Source organism: Microtus pennsylvanicus, chromosome 10 (genome assembly GCF_037038515.1).
Source record: "Microtus pennsylvanicus isolate mMicPen1 chromosome 10, mMicPen1.hap1, whole genome shotgun sequence".
NCBI lineage: Eukaryota > Metazoa > Chordata > Mammalia > Rodentia > Cricetidae > Microtus > Microtus pennsylvanicus.
In genome coordinates, this window is record NC_134588.1 from 6,925,090 (window position 1) to 6,952,326 (window position 27,237).

The 27,237-nt window shown below is 38.6% G+C and overlaps 1 protein-coding gene across 2 annotated transcripts in view; it reads right to left on the reverse strand.

The window, feature by feature from the left end:
* The window catches only part of Cdh20 (cadherin 20), a 244,441-nt gene that overhangs the window by 13,168 nt on the left and 204,036 nt on the right, over positions 1-27,237 (reverse strand). For both annotated transcript variants that reach the window (XM_075987654.1, XM_075987655.1), the window contains 4 exons: positions 23,403-23,656; positions 12,505-12,641; positions 7,310-7,431; positions 3,980-4,097 (listed from right to left, as the gene is read on the reverse strand). In XM_075987654.1, coding sequence (XP_075843769.1) covers positions 3,980-4,097; positions 7,310-7,431; positions 12,505-12,641; positions 23,403-23,656 — 631 coding nt within the window. The remainder of the gene's footprint in view (positions 1-3,979; positions 4,098-7,309; positions 7,432-12,504; positions 12,642-23,402; positions 23,657-27,237) is intronic.

A 27,237-nucleotide genomic window follows, 5' to 3' on the forward strand; every position in this document is an offset into this window, starting at 1 on the left:
AGCAACGCTGGTACTCGAGCTCTGGATTCTCAGACTCCTTCCATGGTGTCATTTAGTTTCCTAGCACTAATGGTGTCTTAGCTGGTTTCCTGTCTGCTTTACACAAGGGGCATTTTGAAAGAGGAAACTTTAATTGAGAAAAATTCTCCCACCAGATTGAGCCGTGGTGCATTTTCTTGATGATAATTTATGTGAGAGGGCCCAACTCACTGTGGGCGGTGCCACCCCCCCCCCCCTGCTGGCTCTGGTGCTATAAGAAAGCAGGCTCAGGAAGCCATGAGTGAGTAGTGTTCCTCCATGCCTCTTTAATTCAGGTTTCCAGGCTCTTGTCTTGAGTTCCTACCCCGATTTCCCTCAGCAATGGACTGACCTGAGAGTTGTAGATGAAATAAAGTCTTTCTTCACCAAGCTGTTTTGGATTGCAGTGCTTTACCACAGCAGTAGAAACCCTAAGACAGTGCTCAAAACCTGTTCAGATAATTGTTTCCCGCTTTACCTTCATCTTACTGTCTTCTCAGTAGGAAATGACAGCAATCCAGTCAGTAGTGGGAGCATTGTATTCATCTGCCCACTTAGCACACAGCCCATCCTCTGCTTCCCCCACTCGGCTTAATAACTAACTACCATCAATTACCCTTTGTAATTTTAACTGTTTTCAAAATTAAAGTTTTCTCCAAACAAAGCTTGTATTTATGTTTTAGTTTACTTTATTTAGCCTAGGTCAAAAGGATCTTGTTAAGAAAGACTGACATAGAGCTGAAACAACCACAAAACAACAACAACAACAATACAACAGAAGCTCACCCAGAACTTTCTATCACATGGCTGAGGCTGGCCCTGCTGGGACTGCATATGTTAGTCATTTTGAATGTTGTTGTTGAAAGTGATAATCGGCTAGGCATGAAGGTATGCCCTTGTAATCCAAGCACATGGGAGGCAGAGGCAGCAGAACTGTGGAGGCTTGTGAGGGTCTGTATAACAGCTTCTAAGCTAGTGAGGTTACAGAATGAGACTTGGTCTCTAAAATCCAAACCCAAATAAAAAGACAAAGAAGAGAAAGAGTGGGGATATTGCTTAGTGGTAGAGAGCTTGCTTAGCATGTCAAGGCTCTGGATTTGTTTCATAGTCCTCCCCAACCCTTGCTAAAAGGCCTTACTTCTATTTGTAAAAATATTTACATTTATTTAAGTATTTATTAAGTAATATTTAATGTATGATATTTTATATATGTATATATAAACATAAAACACATAAAATATAATATATAAAAATGTTAAAAGAATGTATTCATATAAGTAATACTATTTAAATATATATATAAAGTATTTATAAGTAATATTTTAAAAGTATTTACTATTTATTATAAAAAGTGGGGACACTGGATGATGGGAACACGGTATTGGAAGTCCGTCTGTTTTTAATAAATCTTTGGAAAAGAAACCTGTGGGATAAATTATCAACTGGAGATTAGGTGTTCACACTTTCTGTTGAAGATGCACTGGCTTCTATTTGGGGAAACCTTTCAAGAGCTGATTCATCTTCTTTTGTTTCAATCCTGTTCCAGTATCCCATCTTTATACGACATTGCCTCCATGGACAGGTGCCCAAGGTCACCTTTAAGAAACTTGCAGCTTTTTTTTTTTTTGCTGTATGTTGTTTTTGTGGTAGTTCTGCAAGTATGCATGAAACGAGTGATATCTAGCTGAAAATTTGAAGAAAAAACTTAATGCCCAGCTCTTCTCACCCTAGGGTTTCTTGTGCTGGCTGGTGGGAGCCTAGCCAGTCTGGATGTTCACCTTCCTAGATATGGATGGAGGGGAGAGGACCTATGACTTACCACAGGGCAGGGAACCCTGACAGCTCTTTGGACTGGAAAGGGAGGGGGAGAGGAGTGGGGGGAAGGGGAGAGGGGTGGGAGGAGGGGGAGAAGAGTGGGAGGAGGGGGAGAAGAGTGGGAGGAGGGGGAGGGAAATGGGAGGCTGGTGGGAGGAGGTGGAAATTTGTTTTTTTTTTCTTTTCTTTATCCTCCTTTTATCAATAAAAAAATTTAAAAAAATAATAAAACATGATTGACAGAATACAGAAAAAAAAAAACTCAACCCCAAGGAGGATGAAGCTTTTCCATAGGGAGAGTTTTTATATGAAACAGGTAAGTAAATAATTCAAAAGTTTGACTCAATAAGATTCTTGGGGTAGAGATATGGGGGTGGGAGATAAATAAATGTTGGGCAAACTGCTATATAAGGTGAATAAAATGCCAGATAAAAATGGTAACCCACTTTTAATCCCAGTGCTAAGGAGGTGCATGCAGGAACCCTGGAGCCAGCAGATCAGCTCAGTTAGCTGATTCAGCAAGCTCTGGCTTCAAATGAGAGGTCCTGCCTCTGTATATGACAGAAAGAATAATCAAAGAAGAGACCTGTGGGACCTGAAAAGTGGGCTCAAGGTAAGAGCTCTTGCAGAAGACTTGAGTTGTGCTCCCAGAACCCGCTCCATCTCCAAAGGATCCCATGCCTTTGTACTTGTACTGGGTACTTCTACTCACATGCATATACACACTAATAAGCATCAAAATCAAAAGGAAGATACCTAATATCTGCCCATACATGTGAACATAGCACATACCACACATAAACATACCAAAATCTCAGGGTATTTAACTGTAAGTATTCCTTCCATAGACATTTTATGGTAATTAAAAGGCTGAAAAATACTTGTATTTATGAGGTTGTAGCAGTAATTCAGATCTTTAACACGGTGTTTGAGAGGAAGACAAGGCACACCTGACCTTGTCACTTTTCTTCCCCTTTGTTTTGATTGTTACAAAGCCACTCTTAAGATGAGGGTGTTGATGAGGACCCTAAGAGACACATACATGGATCTAATATACATGGAAAGTAGAAAAAGACAAGATCTCCTGAGCAAATTGGGAGCATGGGGACCATAGGGGAGGGCTGAAGGGGAGGGGAGAGGCAGGAAAAGGAGCCGAGAAAAATATAAAGCTCAATAAAATCAATATAAAAAAAAAAGACGAGGGTGTTGAAGCCCAGAGAAGTGAGGATACCCAAGTCAGTTAGTTGGAAGCAGAATTAACAAAGGGATCTGTCCAGTAGTTAAATGTGTAGTTTCAATTACTGTGACCTTCCTTTGAAGTATAATCAGTTGGAGAAAGAAAGTTTTTATTTTCCCCATTTGAGCCCCAAGCTCGTGCTAAGTCTATAAACCCCTCTGCCAAAGAGTGTTTGTTGGAAAGGTCCTAGAAGTCTAATTCCATTAGAGATGTAGTGGAAAGCAAGCCCCTTCTGCAATGGGAACCTCATCTGAGTAGCTTTTTCTGAACCTAAAGTTGTTTGAGGTCAGGTGGATGGTGACTGACTATGGCCTTAGCACCCTGGAGCATTAGACAGGAGGGTCATGCATTTGAGGCCAGTGCCGTTTGCTTTACAAGATCTTGGCTCCATAGAAAAGTGTTTGAATTCTGTGAATACTATTGAGTTCTTGTATTTGCACTTTGCTACCTTTAGTATCTTTGTTGTTAGTATTACCCTTTAATTTAACATTGCCTCTTTTGTTGTGGGGGCTTTATACTCATCCTCCCTTTTGATGTTTGGTTAGAAATGTTACTTCAGGTTTGTTTCTTTTTCTGGGAACTTTAGGTTGTTTTTCCCTTCAGAATGCAAACAAGTTGCTCTGAGTTGGACTCAAGGAAGAAAATTTATCATTGTGCTTTGAATAGTGTCTTTCACAGAACAAGCATCAACAAATATCTGTAGACTGATGGAGGAATGAAGGTTTTAGAGACAGCAGGAGGCACTCTTTGTCTTTGATGTTATGAAACAACACTTTGTAACTACAAATTAGCATTAATGCCCTGCTATTAGAAAACCTGAAAACTTGGTACTGTGAGTATGGTCTAGTAACTCAAGATGTCCAGTCTGAGCGGGAGAAAAGCACAGATAGTCCCAGGTCCATTGCTTACCTTGGTTGTCCCTGACCGTGAAGTTGGGGTTGTTAGCAGCTTCAGGAGCCAAACTGTAGTAGAAATGCTGACCATTGTGAGGGTCATCTTGATCCACAGCACTCACTGTCTGGATGAGCTGAAGCAGAGATGTGAGTTCAGGGTGAGTTGGATCCAGTGGAAAAGGCAAAGCCTAGTGAAAGCCTAGATACTGATTCTAATAGTAAGTCATTTCACAAAGAGAAGATGTCCTGAAGCTAATCTGGAGACCCTCCACGCCGTCAACAGTTCAGGATTAATTAAGCATGTTCTTGATCCTCAGTATGTTAGTAGGTAAAGAATAAGTGTGGCCTACATGTTTCAAATGGATTATATTCCTGCAGTTTGGCCGGTTACTTTAAAGTGTTTTAAAGTGAAGAAGTGAAAGAAGCATGGAGTGTCACAAGGTCCTAGGTGTCCCCAGTTTTCTCCTCTTACTCTGTCTGTATCCCATCATCAAGTAAGTATTGACTAATTGAATTGCCATCTCTGAGAAACCCAGGTTTAAAAATCATCACTATCATCAGGAAATAAACAGAGCAGTGTGGAGCTATGGACTGTGTGTGGGAGGGCATGGACCACAGGACAGGCATGCTCTGTTGGCAGGAAGGGACTTAGAAAGGGTGTGGAGATATGGACTGTGTGTGGGAGGGTGTGGGCCACAGGACAGGCATGTTCTCTTGGCAGGAAGGGACTTAGAAAGGGTGTGGAGCTATGGACTGTGTGTGGGAGGGCATGGACCACAGGACAGGCATGTTCTCTTGGCAGGAAGGGACTTAGAAAGGGTGTAGAGCAGAAGCTCACCATTGTGGAAAGCAGACTAGAGTCAGAGATATGAGGGCATAGCTCAGTTGGGAAAAATAAAATGAAAAAAGGAGCTCAGCGGCTGGGAGGGCAAGAGGGCTTCCACTTGAACCCATTGGCCACGTTCTGTCTTTTCCACAATGTTCTGAAGTGGAATACTTATCATGAAGGCTATGGAAATGCATGGAGAAGCCATTAAAGAAAGCAGGGTCACAGAAAGGTAGGTGGCCATAGTGCGGTGAGGTATGGACAAAGTTTGGATGAGCTGCTTTTCATTGGTGTTCACTGTAACACCCTGTAGCACAGATGGTTCCTATTCAGCTTGGGCCTGGCCCTGTAAACCTGCCGTTTCTGCTGGAAAGGCTGTCTTTCTTCCAGGACAGAAATGACTATATCAAAAGTCAGCTTGAGGGCACAGAGTTTTAAAACATGCTGAAGGTTAGGGAGGCTGCCCAGCAAGGGATTTCTCATACTTCAAGGAATTGTTTCCTTGCTCCTCACCTTTGGTCTCCTCAGGGATCACCTTCACTGCAGACTGCTACCTTAACTACACAGTTATATCCTTTCAGGGCAGCCTAAGTCCAGTGATGCAGGGTAGTATAAAGGCTTCCCTATTCCCTTGAACTTGGGAAAGCTCTTATTCTAGAATTTTGTAAGAATGTTAGTAGAACTTTATTGCAGTTGAACTTTTAATTTTTTTATTTGACTTAGTTCCTCTGTCTTTTCTTTTTATAGATCTCACAAACATTTTATATCCAAACTCTGCCTCAGGGTAAGCCTTCCAGAATGTCTGACTATTGAATCTTAAAGCAGGTGCAATAGAGTAGGAATACAGCCAAGGCTCAGGGAAGCAGTGGAAGTTACATACAGTACAGTCTCATGCCAGTGCTGCTCACATGTGCCCTTTCCCCATGGAGAAGCCGATGCAGATCCTCTGCTCTTCTATTTTGATTGCCAAATGTAAAGAGATAAAATGTTTCTTAGGGAATGTTCTGAACAGACAATATAGTGGGAAAAATCTTAAGACAGATCTTAAAATTTTGTGTGTATTGTTGAGCTAGGACTTGGAAGGGTAGGTAGACAGTCTGGTGGGAGCACCATGGCCCCCCAATAAAGGCCTCCATTATCCTGACAGTCCTTAGCTCCACTGTGTAATACCTCACTCAGCAGTCTCCATTCCATCTCGTCTAATCATCAGACATGCATTTTAATTTTGTATGGCTCTTATCCACTGTAAGAGGAGAGTATACACGCACACCTGGTAGAGTGAGGATGACCAGTGTTGGGCAAGTACAGGAAGAACTGGTGGTCCATATAACAATATGAGAGCTTTAGCTGTGTCCTACTGAAGACCTTCAAACCCAGAATCCATATCATAGTTTAAGTGATCCATATCTTGGCTGAAGATGACAAATGGGGCAGGCTTGTGATACTGTCCCCTAACTCCAAGTCACAGATAAATTGCACTTCAAAGTCTTATACAAAGGACAACTAGAGATGTCCTTAGAAGTGGAGGACACCCACACCTCCAAAAGTAGGAGAAGTGGCTAAGATGTTATTCTCTTGTCATAGTGCAGCTTCTCTTTCAGAGCCTTCAAGTGAGGAAGGATGGCTTTCTTCATTGGGCTACTGAGCATCCTCTAAATTCATGACTACTTTTAGCCTCTTTTGTCATAGCATAAAAATATGATATTAAATCATATTTTAGAGTAAACAAATATTATGCTGTATTATGTGTATCAATCAAAAAGTATGATAGCAAAAAAAAGAAACCATCATTTTAAAAGTCTGAACCACCTAGTTAGAACTTTAGAAGCCCAACCTACCCATCAGAACTTGTCCACCTCAACACAGTAACTCTGTTGCCTTCTTCCTAACCTTGCTTCATGTGCAACCTGATCTACAAACTGCAGTCCTGTGAATGTGGTTAGACCTCAAAATGTAATTTGGGTTCCAAGTGGTTATCTTAACAAATAAATAGTTTGCTCCTGATATAAAGAAGTTGGGAGCTCTTTCTGTTATGAACATTTATCAATCATGAATTCAGTTATTCTGTTGGTTAGTTTTATGCCAATTTCACACAAGATAGAGCCATTTGGAAAGAGCAACCCTCAATTGAGAAAATGTATCTATAAGACTGACCTATAGGCAAGATTATAGAACATTTCCTTGATTAATTATTGATATGGGAGGTCCCAGCATTTTGTTGGTAGTACCACCCTATGCAGGTCATCCTGGGTTGTGTTAAAAAGCAAGTTAGGTTAGTCATAAGAAGCAAGTCAGTAAGCAACCATCTTCCATGGCCTCTCTTGCCTCCAATTTCCTCCCCTTCTTGAATTCTTGCCTTGATTTCCCTCAGTAATGGACTATTACCTGGAAGTGTAGGATGAAATAAAGCCTTTCCTTCCCAAATGACTTTTGTTCATGACAGTTTATCACAGTGCTAGAAACCCTCACTAAGACAGTTATCTTTAAGGGTTACCTCTGTATATCTAGGGTTTTCCTTACCTGTCCAGCTTTGGCATTCTCACAGATGAAAGCTTCATAGAACCTGGGAAACTCTGGAGCATTGTCATTCACATCTAAGACTTTGATTGTGACAACAACACTTCCCACTTGGGAGGGATTGTCTAAAGAGAGGAACATTGATAGTGAGAGCGTGGAAAGGCAGAAAGGCAGTTTGTCGATCTGGTTTGCTAAGGAACAGGTGAAATACATGGGCAATCTAACATGGCCATACAGTGTGTGTTGCCTGTTAAGAGTGTGGCCACAAATAAGCTGATACAGAAGGAAGCATCTAAGGCGTGTTGGGTGTCAGGAACTATGCAGGAAATAACAATACTTCATGGGAAGCAAGTGCTGGAAAATGAACTTTAAAATTTTGATTTCTGCTTGGTTCATTCTTTGAGTTACAGAATTAAAAATCTATTTTCTATTCTAGGATTTCCAATAGTCACTTCCGATTAGGATGTGTGCTCATGGAACACTTGGGTGGGATAACCAATTCTTTGACTTAAGTTTCAAGTTATGCATGGGGATACATGAAACACTGCACAGTTATTTCTGTCTAGGGACTAAAAGGATTTTTATAGGATCAAGCTCATTTCAAAGCCACAGCTTTGACTTGGGCAGGAGCCATGGGCTTTCTCGGGGAAATGTGTATTTTGTTTGAGTCTTTGGAATTGCTGCCTTTAGACAAATGCACAGCCCCCCATACTCTCTATTTTTCCTGTGTTGGTCTCCACCCAGAGAGACAACAGTAATTACAAGCAAAAATGTATGGAATTTTGTTAAATCCCAGAATACATTGTTCTTCAGGTTCATTTTTTCTTTCTTTTTCAAAAATATTTATGTTTTATGGTTTTCCCCCTAAATAATCCTATGTGGATTAGGCTGTTCTGGGGGAAAGATGGTGAGTTAGAAACTGGCTCTAGTGATACCATGACTGAAGAGTAAGATTAACAAAGGGAGGAAGAGAGGAAGTGTGTTAGCTAGGGTAACACACAGGTAAAAAGTACAGAAGAGAAAGGCTGTGCAATCAAAACCAGGAAGCCATCTGTGGTTGGTGCCATACAGGAAGGAAGAACAATACATTTCTGGAGAAAGAATCTACCTGCCCCACAGACTACAGGGTTAAGTGCACCCAGTCATCAGTGGCACCTGGTACAGAAAAAAGGAATGTTCCTAGCACAAATACAGCCCTGTCTGGGATAACTGACAATTCCTGGGTTCAGATTTAACAACAAGGTGAACCTTAGGAAGGATAGAAATTCCAGCTGACTGCTTCTCTACTTGCCTACAAACTCCAAAATTCTATGTTTTGGGAAGAAGCTGCTTCAGGTTTTTGCTGTCAAAAAATTATTTCTTCTTCCTCCTCCTCCTCTTCCTCTTCTTTTTTTCTTCCTCTTTCTCTCCTCCTTTCCCTCCTTCCTTCTTTTCTTTCTTCTCCTTCACTCAATTAGGGTTTTTCTCTTTTTGCTATACTTTTAGTATTTAATTATTTATTTGTTTAAAATTATGGTATTTCATGTGTGTATGAGTGCGTATCCATACCACTGCTCATGTATGCAGTCAGTTCTGTCCTTTCACCTTTATGTGGGTTCTAGTTTACACTGGTCAACAAGCTAGTGTGGCCAGCACTTTAACTGCTGAGCCCTCTCACTAGCTCATTATTATTTTTAAAAGAAGCATTTATGATTTGCATTTCTCTTGTAATGTTATCTGGTTTTGTTTGTGTATTTCTTTGTAAAAATTTACTATGTGTATGGAGGTTTTGCTTGCATGTAAGTGCACCACGTGCATGCCTGGTGCCTGTGCAGTTCAGAAGAGGTTGTCAGATGTCTGGGACTGGAGCTACAGATGGTTGTGAGGTCTCATGCGGAGCTGAGAATGGAACCTGGGTCCTTTGCACGAGTACTCTTAACTCTGAGCCAACTCCCCAGCTCTCTCTATTTTTCTTTTCTGTACAGTAGTATTTCAAGAATACCTTACTTTTTCTTTTCCTCTTCCTAATATTCTTTCCTCTTTTCTTTTATTTAACATCATTGATTTATCATTCTCCTCATCCCCCTCTATTTCTTTAATTTATTATTTTTTAACTAATTAATTAAAATTGTGTGTGTACACACATGTGCATGAATGTGTGTTAGCATGCGTATGCATATGTGTGCGAGAATGTATGCATGATGTGCATGTGTGTGGAGGTCAGAGGACTACTTTGTAGATTCAGTTCCCTCCTCTCAACTTTATGTGGATCTTACGGATCAAACTCAGGCTTTTGTGGTAAATGTCTTCACTGGCCAAGCCATCTTGCTAGCCTTAACCAAATTATTTTCTAAGCCCATAGCTTACTCTACATTAAATGTTCTACTTGCTTGTCTATGGTCATTAGTGATAAAGTAGTTGAGTATGACTATTTTTATGACTATTTTTGTATCAGCTTTGATTTAGTCTTGGTATTATCAAAATGGCTTGTTAGTTATTTTATTCTCTTGAGTGGTATTGGAATTGAGTCCTGAAGAACAGACTGCTTTCTAAACCTAATAATAAACTAGAAAGTATATCTGTACTGACAGATAGACAAATCACAAAACATAAACACAGATATGAAAAGGTAGGTGGCATGTCTCTGCTAAAGATAATATGTTATTAAACTGAGTCCAGCAATATTGAAACCATTAAAGTTCCAAACAGCACTTTGTAAGAGGTTACAAACAAGCAGATGAATGCCCAGAGTCTGGATAAGAAAGTATCATGCATGAGGAATTCAGAAAGAAAATGAATATTTTGAGAAACAAAAAACCCAAACAACTCATGCCTTTAATCCCAGCACTCAGGAGGCAGAGGCAGGTGGATCTCTGTGAGCTCAAGGCCAGCCTGGTCTACAGAGTGACTTCCAGGACAGGTACACTGTTTTACAGAGAAACCCTGTCTCAAAAATATCACAAAAACAAACATACAAATACACTAGTGAACAATTATTGGAAATGAAAACTCAATATGTAAACACTGTGAAAATCATCACCAGTCAACTAGATTAAGCAGAAGAAAGAATATCAAGAATCGAAAGGCTTGTGATGGCACACATATTTACTCTTAGCAGTTAGGAGGCAGAGGCAGGAGGATCTCTTTGAGTTTGAGGCCAGCCTGGTCTTAGAGTGAGTTCCAGGAGAGCTAGTTACACAGAGAAACCCTGTCTCAAAACAAAGGAATTTGAAGATGAAGTTGAGGAAAGACTGTATTTAAACATAAGTAATGAAATAAGTGAACACAACTACAACTTTCAAGGACTCACAAATATGGAGAATTTATTGGTAGAAAGAGCTGAGATACAATCTAAAGGCATAGAAAACCTAGCCAATGAAATTATAGCAGAACTTTCCAAGAAATTAACATCTAAGCTTTAACACCATTCAAACACAGAATTGTCATGTCCAGAAAAGAATCTATTATCATAGTTACAATGCTAAAACTACATAATAACAAAAGGCTGCAATAACTCAAAAAAGGCAAAGACATCAGAATTACATCTTCTTTGTTAGAGGGCCCCAAAGCCAGGAAAACATGGAATATTTGAGTCTAGAAACTAAATAACTGCCAACTGAGATTGCCTATATTCAGCAAAGTTATTGTTTAATAAGTGAAAAGAGCATATTGGGCATAAACTAAAACAGTTTTTTACCACTAAACCTACAGAAGATTCTTAGAGAAATACTACACATGGAAGAAAGAAACACAGTCAAAAACTTGAGAGCTCAGGAAAGGAAACATTGTGTAAGAGGAATAAATGAACAAAGGTGAACTGGGAAATAACCAGTCATGTATAACACAGTAAACCAGAAGATCACTGTATTCATAGGAGAGAGAGAAACATCAGTGCTAAAACTAGGGAGGAAAACAGTGAAACAAACTTAGAGGAATCAGAAAACCTTTCTAAAAATTAAAGGTAAATAGTTTTAACTTTTCTATTAAAAGATAGAAACTAGCTGGTTGGATCAAAAACAAGACATGACTGTTTTATCTTTCCAAGAAGCACACCTCATGTCACAGATTGAAAAATGATAGGATACACCTAACAAATCCAGAAACAATTAAGAATAGCTGAAGAATACCTTAGGATTAATTAGAAGAGGTAAATAAGGTCACACCAGTTAGCAAAAAGAAAAATCACTTAAGAAGACCCAGTTGTTGTGGCCAGTTGTGGTGGTGAATGCCTTTAATCCTAGCATATGTGTAACAGAGGCAGGCAGATTTCTCTGAGTTTGAGGGTAGTCTTCTCTGCCTATTGAGCTCTAGGCCAAGACAGGGCTACACAGTGAGACTCTGTCTCAAAAATGATTGTAAATAGATATGCCTTCAATATTGATATATATAATTTCATAAAAACAAACACTATTGGGCATAAAAAGACAGAAAACCCAGTTATAATGACAGTGAGTAACATTATTGCTCCACTGTAAGAGATCATCTTTAAAACAAGAAACCAAAGAAACTTCAGAGTTAAGCCTCCCTATAGACACTTATGTAATATTTCACACGTGTAGAATATATATTTTTTTAACAACTTATGGGACTTTCTCTAAAATCAAGTTATGTTACAGTAAAAGTTTTAGCAAATAAAAAAAGCAAACTCAAAGTCATTTCTGCCATCAGATTATAATGTAATACAAAACCTAAAAATCAAAATTAGGAGAAGCCATAGAAATATGAAATTAAACAATATATTCCTCAATAGTCATTGGGTTATTGAAGAAATCAGAGAATCAAAACAAAATGGAAACAAAGTTTTCTAGCACTTTAGGGATATAGCAAAGGTAGTTCTAAGATGGAACTTTCTAGCTAATCTGAAACTTGAAAAACAGAAATGGTAAAGTTTCATGGTTCTGCTCCTTAGACTTGATATCAGTGTTGTGAGCTTTACTCCAGGCCTTCTCAATCATAAACATGTGATGACCCAACTCCTGACAGACACAGGATTTACTAGCTGGTACTTGCATAAAAACAAAACCAAAACTGAGCTCAAATAAGGGTGTCCCTAAACCAAAAAATGAACAGTAGGTCAACTCACATGACCATCTATTTGTATAGCATATAATTTCAGTTTCTCCTGTGGAACATTTGTTTATTATAAGGTCTAGAAACTTTCACTTTCTATACCTTTACGTTTTGTAACTTTGTGGAGACAAATAAATTAGGTTACTTACTCATTTCCATAGCAAGGATTGTTATGTTATGCCAAGAAAACTCCTCTCTGTCTAGTGGTCTTGCAGTCATGAGAGCACCCGTTGTAATGTCAACATAAAAAAATCTCCCAGGGTCGCTGCTTCTGTCAATGGAGTATCTGCAAAGATACGGAATATGTAATTATTTTTCACTTGAATAAACATGAGAACATAGTACAGGAGAGAAGTGAGTATATACACTGTGTTAAAGGTGAGTTGTGAATATGTGGAACACTGAGGGTTGTATCATGCTTGAGAAACTTGTTTTTCACAACTTCAAGTATCTTATTGAAAAAAATGAACTAAACAGAGTATTGAGGGCCTTATGGCAGCTTCAATGTACACAGAAATCAATTCTGCTATTTAAAGACTAAAACTGCTCCAAGAGTTTTGTGGCGCCCTTAATATCAGCCTCTATTTATGTGCTTGGCATTCAACTAAGTTCTTAAATGCTGGAACTTGAAAAAGCAAAGCTACTGCAGTCATGTGGTTCTGCTCCTAGAACTGTTGTCGCTGTTGGGAAGGAAAGGTTTGCTCCTGGCCTTCCCAACTCGTAGACATGTGATGATTTAACTCCCAACTGACAGAACTTACTAGCTAAAGATTCCATATATATCCTGCTTTTAGCAGGATAGAGCAGGTCTATTTCATTGCCAGTTATAAATGAAACTGAGTTTCATGAATTTCCAATGGATAACCTTCTGGAAACTATCATATGACTTTCAGCATTCAAAGGGCATCATAAGCAGCTGTTGTATTAAAACAAAGGCCCCTTTGGTTCAGGTCACAGGTCTTCTCTGTTGTTTCCACCATGTATGTTCAGTATGGACCAATGTGCATTTTATTTAGGAAAAGAAGGGTAGTTACAGGCACTTAATCCAGACAGCTTTCATCTTCTGCAAAAGAAGAATTACATGACTCTTTTTGCTGTTGCTCTATCTTTTGAGTCTTTAGTGGATTAGGTTGTGAGTAAGAACTGTAGTTATTCTTCAGTCTGATTTGGCAACCTGGTTCCCTCTGTTCATCTGTATTTTCTCATCTGTTTGCTGTCTTGGGAGATGGAGGTAAGGTCAGGCATCATGATGTTTAAAATGAGACATTTTGATAATTAGCTGTGACTGAGAACTATCATTGTACTCCTTGGTAAAGGTTAGCAATTTATTTTTATTGAGAATTATGTAGTTTAGGATATAGTATAATATTTCTTTTGTTTGTTTGTTTTTATGTTTTCATTTTTTGAGACAGGGTTTCTCTATAGCTTTGGGACCTATTCTAGAACTATTTCTTATAGACCAGACTGTCTATGAACTCACAGAAATTCACTCTGCCTCCCGAGTGCTGTGATTAAAGGCGTTTGCCACCACCACCCAGCTGTGTATATAGTATATACACAGTATATATATCTTGTGGTATTAAAATATCAAAGTAATTAACACATACATCATTTCACATATTACTTTTTGTGACAAGAGCATTTAGAATCCAATTTTCTACAATTTTGAAGTATAGAATATATAATTAACTAGTTACCATATGCATAATAGATCACCATATCTTCTTGTCTATCTAGAACTTTGTTTCCCTTTACCGAAACATTCCCTTTCTCTGTCCATCAGCATTGCTGGCCTTATACTATGATATCTACCATTTTTTTTAAAAATCAGTTTAACATTTTAGAGTCCACATTTAACTAAGATCATGGGTATTTGCCTTTCTGTGCCTGGCTTATTTCACGCAGTATCACGTTCTCTAGATTCATTTGTGTTGCTACAAATGACAGAATTTCCTTATTTTTAAAGGCTGAGTGGTATTCTCTTGTGTATGTATAAAATGCCAGATTAAAAAAATCCATTCATCTGTTGCTGAGCATTCAGGTTGTTTCCATATCTTGGCTTTGTGACTAATGCGGCAGTTAACATGGAAATGAAGGTGATTCTTCTATAGGCTGATTGTAATTCCTTTGGATATATGCCCAGAAACAAGACAACTGGATCATATGACCATTCTAGTTTTCAGTAATCACTACACTGTCAAAATGGCTGTGCTAACTTATATCCTCACCCAACATGGTACAAAGTTTCCACTTTCTGAATGCTCTGTTATTTTTCAATTCTGGGGGACAAGGCATTCTAATAGATGTAATGCCACCTCATTGTGGTTTAAAGCTGTATTTGCCTGAAGGTTGGTTATGTTGAGCATCCCCTGCCCCCTCACCTGGTACATTTGCAAGGTTCTTGTGTATCTTCTTCTGAAAAACTATTTGTTTAGGTACTCTGGTATTTCTGAAAATACTGTTATTTGTCCTGGCATCAAAATAGAATACAAAGCAAAAGTAATTAAAACTGTCATATGCTGATAGCGATAAAGACATTGATCAAGGGAATGAATTGGGGTGAAAACTTAGAAATAAATGCATATACGGTGCTTTTGCCCACAGATCTCCAGGGAACCCAGGATATTAGCATTTAGGGTTGTTCTTTCAAAGGGAAGGGTATATAATCTGTTTTTCCAGAAAGCTGGGAATTGGAGGTGATCAATAGCCTGCAGGTCTGCATTATCTATTGGACCAGGCCATGTCAAGCTCCTACAACCAGGACAAGGGTGGTTAGTAATCTTAATTACCCTTACATGGGGCTCCCCATGCTTCTACAACCAGGACGAAGGTGGTTAGTAATCTTAGTTACCCTTACATCCGGGGCTCCCCATGCTTCTACAACCAGGATGAGGGTGGTTAGTAATCTTAGTTACCCTTACATCCGGGGCTCCACATGCTTCTACAACCAGGACAAGGGTGGTTAGTAATCTTAATTACCCTTACATCCAGGGCTCCCCATGCTTCTTCAACTAGGACCAGAAGTGGCTAATAGCCCAAATAGCTGTAGGACCCAAACAAGGTCAGATCCTTCCCTAGGCCCTTAAGCTAGTAACCTGTCTTTAGAACCCATCTTCTTGGAAGAAGTGACATGTACCGCAAGTCAAGTTTTGATGTAATCATGCTTCCTTCTGCACCGGGAATTATATTACAATGGGAAACTTTTTTTTCCAAATTGTACTGTGTTTTAAATATGCTGACAACGAACCACCTGTCTGCAGACTCCCCAAAGGCTTGATCCTGGTTGAGAAGTCTTTCTGCACCAAGTTTTCAGTTTCATCTTTCCATGGTTTGCTTCCCTGCCTGGAAACCTACAGCATTCCCCTCAATTCTTTGGATTTTTGTTAAGAAAACAAGACCACATAATGGTGTGAAAGAACTGTCCTTGATGGCTGGTATTTGGAAAACTGCCTGTCCACATACAGATGTGCCTTACCCTTTTCACAATAATCAACTTCAATGAAGAAGAGACTTAAGGTCAGAAAGTCAATCTTCCAAAAGAAAATTATTCAACATTGGTCTTGGCTGTGATGTCTTGGATATAATCCAAACAGCACAGAAGCAGAAAGAGCAAAAAAAAAAAAAAAAAAAAAAAAAGAAAGAAAGAAAGAAACTGCATTGAACTGAAGATTTTGCATAGCAAAGGAAACAATCATGAGATGAAAGAAAACTCCAAAATTGGGAAAAAGAATAAGGAGTTAGTGTTCTCTCATAGCTTTGGAAATTTATCCTAATCCTCAGGTAAGCAAACAGAAATTTATAGCAATTAAGTCACTTTCAACTAAGATTTAAACCATCTCAATGGCATTATAGCTGCACTGTTTTTACAGATTGCTTTTAAATAGAGGCCAGGGAAAATATTGAGTTCAAAACTTGAATAAAAGTTGACAGAAATAGCAGTCTTTGTCTTAAAGTTGTTGAGGTGGAGAAATTGCAATTTTCTAAATATTTTATTTTTAATTTATTTTGAGTTGTCTGTGTGTGTGTGTGTGTGTGTGTGTGTGGTGTCTTTTGGGGGAAATGTGCCAAGAGAAGGCATTGGATCTCCCAGAGGTCGAGTTAACAGGCAGCAGTGAGCCACCTAATGTGAGTGCTGGGAGTCAAACTTGGGTTCTCTTCAAGAAGAGTGAGCATTCTTAGCCACTGAAGCGTCTCTCGGCTGAAACTGTAATTTTGATAGTAATAACTTGAAGTGCAGTGTTTTTCACAATTCAGCTTGGTGAGGTGTGAAATGAATATAGCTCATTATGATTAGTATTGAAATAACATGAAGTGGAGTGAGATATGTGCATGCCAAATTATAACATATAGTTAGGGTAAATATTAATGTAAGAAAAACTATATCTGTCTATCTATCTATCTATCTATCTATCTATCTATCATCTATCTATCTATCTATCATCTATCTATCTATCTATCTATCTATCTATCTACCTATCATCTATCGCTCTACGAAACATTTTGCTTCAAGTGTATACATTTCTGTAGAGATTCACGATTGCTATTCAGAGACCTAGGATTTAAAAAGATAGCAGATGAGTAAGAGTCAAAGAAATTGGAATAACTTCAGTTACGAATTCAGAGGGAATAACTTCTGTTATGACTTCTTAAGTCATAATAGGGAATTTAAGGAAGTCAACTAACCTCTCTGCAGGTTATCCTGTTTAACAAACATTTATTTTTTGCTAGGCTTTGCTTAAAACATTGACTGTAGTGAGTCATTTAGCATACAAGTAACACCACTGGTAGGCATTATTATTATTTCTGTTTTATAGATCAGACAATCAAGAGGCTTAAGAGGTTAAGTCACTTATCCAAGGTCACACTACTAGGAATCAAATCTAGGGAGTTCAGCTTCAGGTTTTGATCCCTTTGCAACACCTACCAATGCCTTATTGACATATGGATTGTAGAAGACTGCCCTAGAACACAGTTTTACTTCTTCATGAGACATGATAACAAATGGTTAACTCTTTAATAAAAATGACCTTGTATTTACAACACTCATTTTAAATTGAGTTGGGCTCTGGTAGTTTCTTCTGAATACACCTGTGACTTAGCTTCAAAGTTTATCAGTTGCCTTAAGAGCTGAATTTCTTTCAGAAAATAGAAGTACTGGTTGGCTAACGGTAGTCTAATCTTTCAGCCTGGAGACACAAGAAAAGCCCCACATTTGGTCACCAGAGCATGACCTGGATGGCAGCTCTCCAGGCTGTAGGCATATCGCTGGAGGAGAAGAGCCCATGGGGAACTAGAGAGCTACCCCACCACAGCAAATATCACAGATGGCATGGAAAATGGAGTGACAGAAATAACCAAGTCCCAGGACCCCTGACAGCACTGCCTGGTCGACACAGCAGGAGCCTGCCTTAGGGAGCTTCTCTCATCAAGTAGAATCCCCTCTTCAATTTCCCAAGCTAGACTACAGTGAGGGAATAATGGCCTTTATTTCTCTGAATGAGGCACTGGGCCAATTTCCAGGGTGTAGGAGAACAAATTGAAAGTACAGATACAGATGGAAAACAAGGAAATTGGGGCCCTGTAGTGAAGCCTATATGCAGTTTTCCTGTCTCCAACTGTAACATTCTCGCCTATTACGAACAGAATATTCTTAGCACACATATGCAAAGCTGCCTTGGGCAGATAGCACTGACATTTGGCTGCTTGGATGAGGACATTCTCTGTCATGAGCAGGATGGCTGGATTCACACACACACACACACACACACACACACACACACACACACACACACAACAGGATGGCACAGGAGGTCAGGCTGTTTCCATACCAGCAGACATTGATTTTAGTTGCTAAATGGCTCACTATCCTCCTGACTGGAGGTTTTTTTTTATTACTATTTTTTGAGTATTTATCAATGTTAAGATGGATCTAAACTTTGTAGTTCTCATACGCAAACAATTAAATCTATAGCATTTGGTGAATTACAAGTGAATAAGGTCTGGCACATATCTTAGTACAGCATCATCTTTTTAGAAAGGAGATTATGTAAATCCTAATAATCTAATAACCTTTAAAAAATTTTTTTTTTGGTTTTTTTGAGACAGGGTTTCTCTGAATAACAGTCCTAGTTGTCCTAGAACTAGCTCTTGTAGACCAGGCTGGTCTCAAACTCACAGGGATTCACTTGCCTGTGCCTCTCGAGTGCTGGGATTAAAGGCATGCGCCATCACCGTCCAGCCCCTAATAATCTTCTAAAAACTTTAAATGGCCTTCAATGTGTAGTATTTTAACTTTAGATGATAGGTTGGTTTGGGAGGCTGTTTAGTATGTGTTTTGCTTTTAATGATCCAAATTATTAAATATTTATAAGAAAATTGTAAGTTAGCTATGTAGCATAATATACAAATTATACTTAAAACGGTTTCATTTAAAAAGATTTTTAAATAATATTTTTTGTATGTTGGTCTATGTAAAGGTATTTGCATATTTGTGTGCAGATGTATACACCTGTGTTCATATAGAGGGTGTGAGATCCATTGGGAACTGGAGTTAGCAGGCATTTGTAGGCTGCCTAGAGATTATTTCATGGGTGATGGAGTCTGAACTCTGGTGCTCATGATGAATCAGCAAGAACTCTTAACCACAGAGCCGTCTCTCCAGCTCCTCCCTCCAATTAACTGGCATCTACAAATGAGGATATTATGAATACTTTGGAGAACTGTTCACAGAGGAAAGCAATTCCAAATAGCTTAGCAAATAAGAACCACAAAGCTGACTTTTCATTAATTTTCCTTTTGAGATCTCTGAGAATCTAGGATCCTTTATGTTCTTGTGAACCTAGAGGCAATTCCATGCTTCTGTGGGATGTCACAGAGTCAGCCAAGGACCTTATATCTACCGCTGTAAACTCTATTATTTGAGGAGAAATTGTGTACATGACACCTTGTCTTTTTACTCTACACCTGGAACCCTGTTTTTGCCAGTTTTTCCCCTAAGGATATAGAGCTATGCCCCAGAGCAGCCAATGGACCCTGTTCTAGCCTCAGTGTGCATGCTCTTGAATTTATCCTGTCTAGGTTTCTTGGAACAGCCAGGGGCTTCCTTAGAACCCCCTCATGCTGACAGATGTCTCTTCAAAGGGCCTATCTGAAGTGACATTTTTCTGTTCCTTCATTTTGTTTGCTGCAGTCACAAGTGCATCTTGAAACATGAATGCTTTTCTCTCCCCACTGCCCTGCTGAGATGGCTTAAGATAATGGCTGTAGTACTGAATCCCAGATAGTCCCTGTGAAGTTATGTGTGTGTGTGCGTGCACGTGCGCATGTGCATACGTATGCACACACACATACTTTTATACTGACTGCATTTAGTCTCCTGATTTATTTGTTACTTATTAGTGTGACACCTAATCAGACTTTGTTTCCATAGAGGTCGTCCACAGTCAGAATCTGGGTGATCATGTGGAAATATACTGCCCAGTCCATATTCCATGTTAGAACTTGTATCTCCTTTCCATTCCATTCACACTTGCTTTATTCTCGGCCATGAGGTGTTATTCTGTATAGTAGTCCCACATTACCCTCTTTGACAGCAAAGCTACTATCTCACAAAATAATAGATATATAATTAATAAGTCATGATCACAAAGATACAATCATGCTTTTCTGAAAATAGAAATGTATCCGTTTCATTGTGTTGTGATGGTTATGGTGACATTATGCTTCACTTATGTAGTTTTACAACAAAAAGACTAAAGTTGAAATATAAATTTACAAAGTATAACTCAGAAAGATTTGCTGGTTTTTTATTTTTAAATTAAAGCACTAAAATCACTTTTAGCCATTTCAATGCTTGAACATGTAATGTGTTTACTAGTTAGTCAGAGAAAGCAGATTTTCCCCTGGTAGAGTTATTCTCTGGAGAAAACCAGTTAAACTCCAAAAACACATTTTCATTAAATACAAAATGGCACCAGATGAGGGAAGTAGCCAGGTGACAGAAAGGGCTTGATAAATAGGGGTGTGTTCAAAATGTTTTATCTCTACCAAGGCTCCAGATTCATTTTACTGTGCGACTTTTAACAATTAACGGGACAGATGGCCTCAAACAGCCTTGGAGTTCTGATCTTTGTGAATCTGGCTTCAGAGACTTGGCAGTGGCTATGGAAGGTTGAGGTGTCAACCTGTCCACCAGCTTCTAGAGATGACTGGAAACAGCCAAGGTTCTAAGAGTAATTCTCCAGTCTTGAGTGGGTAGCATCCCAGTTGGAATCTTCTGTAGCAAAGCAGACCTTGGAGGGACAGAGATGGAGGATGGTGCTTAGTATAGAGAATTCTCTGACCAACCTGTCTGTCACCAAAGACACTGACCTTAGAAATGTTTCTGTGCCTGTTTTTTTCTATAATATAAATAAATATATGGTATATAATATGTTCCTACTTGGTTTTAATTAGTGTTTGGGATCAGGGACTCCCTGCAAGTAACTATCATTCTATAGTTGTTTAATGTTGGGAGTTGTGATAACTCCAACCCTGAACTTTAGGATTGCTTTACCTATTTAAGAGTCTTTGCTTTTATTAGCATTTGTTATACATAATTACATAACAATGGGCTTCAATGTGATGCTTTCATAGATGTATGCAATGTATTATTTTCACACCCACTTCCTGTTACATTCTTTTGTCCTCTCACCATCTCCTTATCTTTTTCCTCTTCCCAACTAGTCCCTCTTCTACTTCATGTCTGGGGATTTTTTATTTTTATTTTTGGTTGTTTTGTTCATTAGTCGATTGGTGCCAGAAGTGTTCTTTGATTTGGGAGTACCCAATGAGTTTTATGAGGGTTGCTTACAGGAACAGAGGCATCTTACCAGTGCCTAAACCTCTGAAGAAAATGTTTCTCCTCCTCCAGCAATCATAAACTGCTTATAGATTTGTAGAGAGAGGGATGAGGCCTCATGAGCCCGCCCATTTCCATGGTAAGATGTAGGCGGTGCCTGTCTTCTACAGGTAGTCATAACTGCTGTCACTCAAGCATGAAACTGCCAGGCTACACTTAGAGGACAACATTCCTCAACACTCCATCACGTCTTCCAGCTCTTAAATTCTACCTGTCCCCCTCTTCCTCCATGTTTCCTGAGCATTGGAGGGACCCTTATGGCTATATATCCAAAGATCACTTAGAACCCAGAAATAAACACAAACTGTTGTAGCTACCTATTTTTTTTCTGGGTTGTTAAAATCATCTCTTGGAAAAAGCACAAGCTCTTCAATAAGTGATGCTGAGAAAGCTGGATATTCACACACTGAACGACGAAGCTGGAACCATGTCTCTCACTCCTTACACAAAGGAGCTTCAAGTAGATCAAAGATCTTAACATATGGCCTGGAACCTTGAAACTTTGAGTGGAAAATACAGACAATGTGTTTCAAGATACAGGTATAGGTAAGATCTTTCTAGAAAGGAATCTAAGTACACAGGACATAATTCTGAAAACTGACAAATATAATTACATGAACTCAAGCAGATTCTGTAAACCAAAAGAAGAATTCATCATGGAGAATAGATGCTACATGGAAAGGAATAAATTGTGCATCAGATAGGAGATCAATGCCTAGAATACACAGTGAACTGCAAAAATTAAATACCAGTACTTCCTACAAATCATGCAAGTTGAAAAATGGGCTAATAACCTGATCTGACAGTTCTTAAAAGAAGAAATAAAAGCAGGCAATAACTGTTTGAAAATGTGCTCAATACTCTTAACCATCAGGGAAAGCAAATTATAACTGCCTTGAGATTGCGTCTCTCTTCAGAAAACAAACAAGAAAATGCTAGTTGGGATGCAGAGAAAAGAGGCCCCTTTAGACATTCCTGGTGGAAATGTAATCTGCAGCTGCTACTATATCAGTGTGGGGGTTCCTCCAAAATAGAACAACCATGTGACCCAGCTCTATCTGTTCTGGTTATTTACCCAAAGGACTCAGGCCCACATACTCCAGGCGCAGAGATACTTGTACAAACATGTTTGTTGCTCCTCTGCTCATAATAGCTAAGTAGTAGGACCAGCCTAGACATCTATCAACAGATGGGTAGATATAGAATATGTGGCTAATACACACAGTGGTATTTTGTTCATCCATGAAGAAAGAAAAATGAAGTCATGGCATTTTCAGGAAAGTGGATGAAATAAAACACCATGCTAAGCAAAGTAAACCAGACTCCACCATGTTTTCTTAGATATGTGGTGTTGTGGAATGTACATATAAGTTTGTGTATATGCACATACACACGTGTGTGTGTGTTTCTGTGTCTGTGTAGGACATAAAAAGACCATAAGTAGGATATCTTAAGGAGGGGAAAATGGGATAGTAGAATTTCTGTGACATGAAAGTAGAAAGGATGGCCATTTGTGGGGGGCAGAAGGGAACCTAAAAAAATGGGGTAAAGGTCATTATGGAGGGAGAGGAATAAGAACAAAGTATGAAGACATAAAAATGCCACAACAAAACCCATTTCTTTGTATCTTAACTTAAAAAGAGAATACTAAAGTTGAAATGAGGAGTGATTTTGACATTTGTGTGTGACTGAGGTTGTTTCGTATTGGTGGGTCCTCTCTTAGGCTGTTCGTATCACTGCTCCAGGACATTTGGCAGTACCTGGGTACATTTTTGGTTACTAAAGCTTGGAGGCTGATATTAGCATTTTGTAGGTGAAGACCAGAGATTCTGACTTTAGTGTTTTCAATGCTTAGGACAGGCCCCCAAATCAACAAAGACCAAGTAGAAGTGGGGCCATGATTGAGAATTAAAGGTATGCATATGTGTATATCTGAGCTAAATGAAAGTGAATTTAGCATATAATGACATTTAATTATCCAGTTACATGACGTTATTATGTTATTTGAACAACAACAAAAATCTCAGAAAAGAATTTCCAGAGGAGGGATTTAAAGAGGAAAAAAGAAGGGAGAAAATGCCAGAACTTTGCATAAAAGGTAAAGAAAAATTCCAGGATATACAGACAAAGTGAAATCTATGGGAAAACCTGATTGAGTTGTTGGACACATCTGGGTCCTTGGCAGAAATAATCTGTATGGTTGTTCCAATCGTCACATCCTCAGGCACCTCCACGAAATAAAAGCCAGGTTCAAACACAGGCGGCTCATCCACATCCTCCACACTGATGTGCACGGTGGTCGTGTCCTGAAATGGGCCAAGGTTCAGAAAACGCATCTCTAGGTGAGGATTGGCTCCTTCCACCTTCAGAGTATAGCTTTTCTTGCTTTCAAAACTCAGGGGCTGAAAGGCAATGAGAAGAAAAATGGTCAGCCGGTAGCATACATATCCAGAGTCAAAAAGACAGACAATTCTGGTGATTGGTTGAGAACCCCCAAATTCATTGAAACAGTGAGAAAAGAGAAAAAAAAGTAAAAACAGGGACATCTTGTCTTGTTCTAAAGCTCTCAGTGATAACATCAGATTTTATAACAGGTAAGAAGGAAGGAAGATGTCTGGTAAACTCAGTTTTTACTTATTTAACTTTACTCAGCATGGTCTGGAGAAAAAGTCTGAGGACCCGTTTTGGCCCACCCTAATTTTAATAAGGAAAGTTTTGTTTCTTGAAAACCCTTTTGTTGCGGGTGGACAATATGGCCCTGATGACCTTGTGTTCAGAGGCATTTCTCTCTTGGAAAGATGGTGGGCAATTAAGACCAAGCTTGTGTTCTGTCTTAGGAAGACCATGTGATTAGACTTTTGATTTATTGTTTTCTTCTTAAAATTTTTCCTTTTGAAGGGAACTGATTTTGGGGAGAAATTGGACTGGTGAGCGTGGAGGAGTGAGGAAGGATGGTGGGGGAGTGAGTGCAAGCAAGATAAAATGATATGGAAATGAACAAACATTTCTTAGTGAAACTCATCATTTTCTATGCTTGCTAAAAATGAGTAGATTTGTTTTCTTCTTGAATTCAAAGCAACAGTGATTCTTTCTAAGGAGATACATTAGGTGCTTCACATAACATATATCCTTGGCACACTATGTCACACAGACCTTTGTTTATTTAGTTTATCATAGATGGTCCCTTTTACACTTTACTTTAAAATCAGTTTGGCGTAGAACTTTGAATTCAGAAAGCTCAGAAGATAGGACTAAGGTGATACATAGTGGCAGCTAAGACGATGGCTCAAATGGACAATTTCTCTGACCAGGGCTCATGAACAAGAAATCAGTTTATCTATTATGATTCCATATTATAAAATAGAAAATTGGGAGAGTAAAGAGATGGATGGTTCAGTGGTTAAGAATGATTTATGCCTTTCAGAGGACCCACATTCTGTTCATAGCATCCATGTAGGGAGGGCAACTCTTTATTACAAAATATTAGTGTTTCTTCAGATTCAAGGTCAAAAGCAAAGACTCAGTTGGGTTTTTATTCCCCAGTGTGTAGTAAGGCCAAAGACCCCAAATGTAGTAAAAAGTTATTAATGTATTAAGTAGTGCCACATGTTTCTTCTATGCATTAACATTTATATTATGGCATATAAGGGCTTGGTGTTAACATCTTTTTCTGGGGTGTAGGTTCTCATTGTATTTTATACGTTGGGGGTTCAGCCTTTTTCTAATAGATGCTACATCACAATTACTGGTGCTTAGCAGGTGATGAGCTCTGATGTTAGTGCCCATGCAAGCTGTATGCAATGAAAGGCATTAGTGCTGCATGCGAGTCTCATTTTGTACAGGGTTGATACTGCATGCACTGGAATTTACTGCTGTCAAAAATGTCTTCTGTGTAGGCAGAAGGGTACTGAAGCACCAGCAGGGAGCAAACCCGATACAGGCAAGGTAAATATAATATATCCAAATGTGTCTCCAAGAGCTCTTCAAATAATTACAAATAAGGCATTGGATCACATAAAGTTGGATTTTTGAAGGGCTATATAAAATAATAATGAGGATTGTAATTCATAGTCTATTAGAATTAGAGAAGTATAGAACTTATGTGTTTTGTGACCTGCCTAAGAAGAGAATGGACTCCCTACAACTACTTATTTTTGCTTGCAGATGGAAACTAAGCTGAAGACTAGAAAATGGCACAATATCATGCTACTATAGAACAAAGAACACTCTGAAAATTACATATTTCAAGGCATATTTCAAGCATTTAAGAAACTGAAAATCAATTGACTGATTACTTAAAAGCTAAAATGACACATGTCCTGTGTAGCAATCATGGTGGTTGTATGAAGAACCAATTCTTTCAATTCAGCTTAATATTTTTTGAAAAAAATGTACTTTTTAGACAAATAATAGACCCTAGGGAAAATAAATCAAAAGTAAAACTTTTGTTTCAATTTTGACTGACATTATTAATGACAAAGGAAGATGATGGGTGTGGATCAGACATCTGGGAGTTCTTCTAGACATATGGATTTACCAGTCAATCGCCTTTAAAATGTTTATTATATGTTTCTAGTCTATCTATCCAGTTTATCGGTCTTGTTCTTAATTATATTTTTCTGGCAACTCATATGTTCAGAAAAGGAATTTAAACAGCTTAAGAAACATTTATGTTTGTTTTGATTGAACTTGGATACTCTTTGGATAGTGACATTGAGAGACAGAGTTCTAGCTTGCAAAGTCTAATCTTTTTCAGATAAAGAAGGTAGAGAAAAGAAATTTTTAGTTTGCTCAAATTATAATATTAATAAATATATTTTAAAAGTGAATGTTTGTAATGATATCTAACCTATAAAATGATTTAATATGTCACTATACTTGTATCATTTAGAATGTTTTTAAAATAAATTTTAACTTAAATAATAAGTATCCTAAAGGCTCCATCTTATGATTAGTTAATTTTTTGAATAGGTAACTTTTGCATTCAAGAAATTATTATAAACTTTGGGCAGTTTTTAGTGGTTAGTGGTGTGTTAATAGCTGAAACAAAATATATAATTGGAAGATGTTTTCAATCCTTTCTCTTGTAACAAATTGATATTATTTTTAGTCATCTTATAAAGTTAGCATATATTATTAATTTTCAAATGTAATGACTTATATTGATTGATTATATGAATGTGTTTGAGGATTCATAAGTCTGTCTTAGCATTTTATACTGTTTCAAGATCAGTATGTGCTGGCCATGAAGATTTCTGGTTGGAGAAATTTGGCGTATGTCTGTTCTTTTGCTGTCCTGTATTTTTGCTGTTACCCTAATGTGGCTGGCTTTGGATCAGGTTTCTGAAGTTCAGTCCTTTGAACACTTAGTGTTGATTTGTGAATGAAGAGGTGAAAGTGATTCCAGTTTATTGACTACCAAGGGTTGCTGGGGTCCCAAGCAGATAGATGGTAGTGCTGAGAGCAAGGGTGATTACTAACAGAGGCCACCTATAAGGCCTCTGCGTAGATAGCAGCAGGGTAAGGCTGTGGAGTTCTTACCAGAGATGATATGAGTGTGTGGAAGCTTGGGGAAAGTCTCTGGCAGGTGGCAGGTCAGAGTTACAGTGCCTATGTGCATGGCTGCTTGGGGCGGGCCTTGGGCAGCAGGTGGTGGGTGGATTGAGGCGTCTTAACATGTGCATTTGGTGTGAGCAGTGTGAGCAGCTGCTGGGCAAGGTCACCAGGAAGGCAGCAGGTTGAGGTTGCTTATAAAACAAACCAATGTTTTACAAGTTAATGTTTTAAATTATAAGTTCATTTGTAAATTATTAGATTCAATTTATTAGTTTGTGTGGAATGCATGCATATGTATAGGAATGTTTATGTCTGTGCAAAGGCTCAAAGTTGGCAACATGTGTTTTTAACTGTGCTATTCTGTGTTTACTGAGGCAGGGTCTCTCACTGAACCTAGATACCCGGGATCCTGTGTCGTTTTAAAATC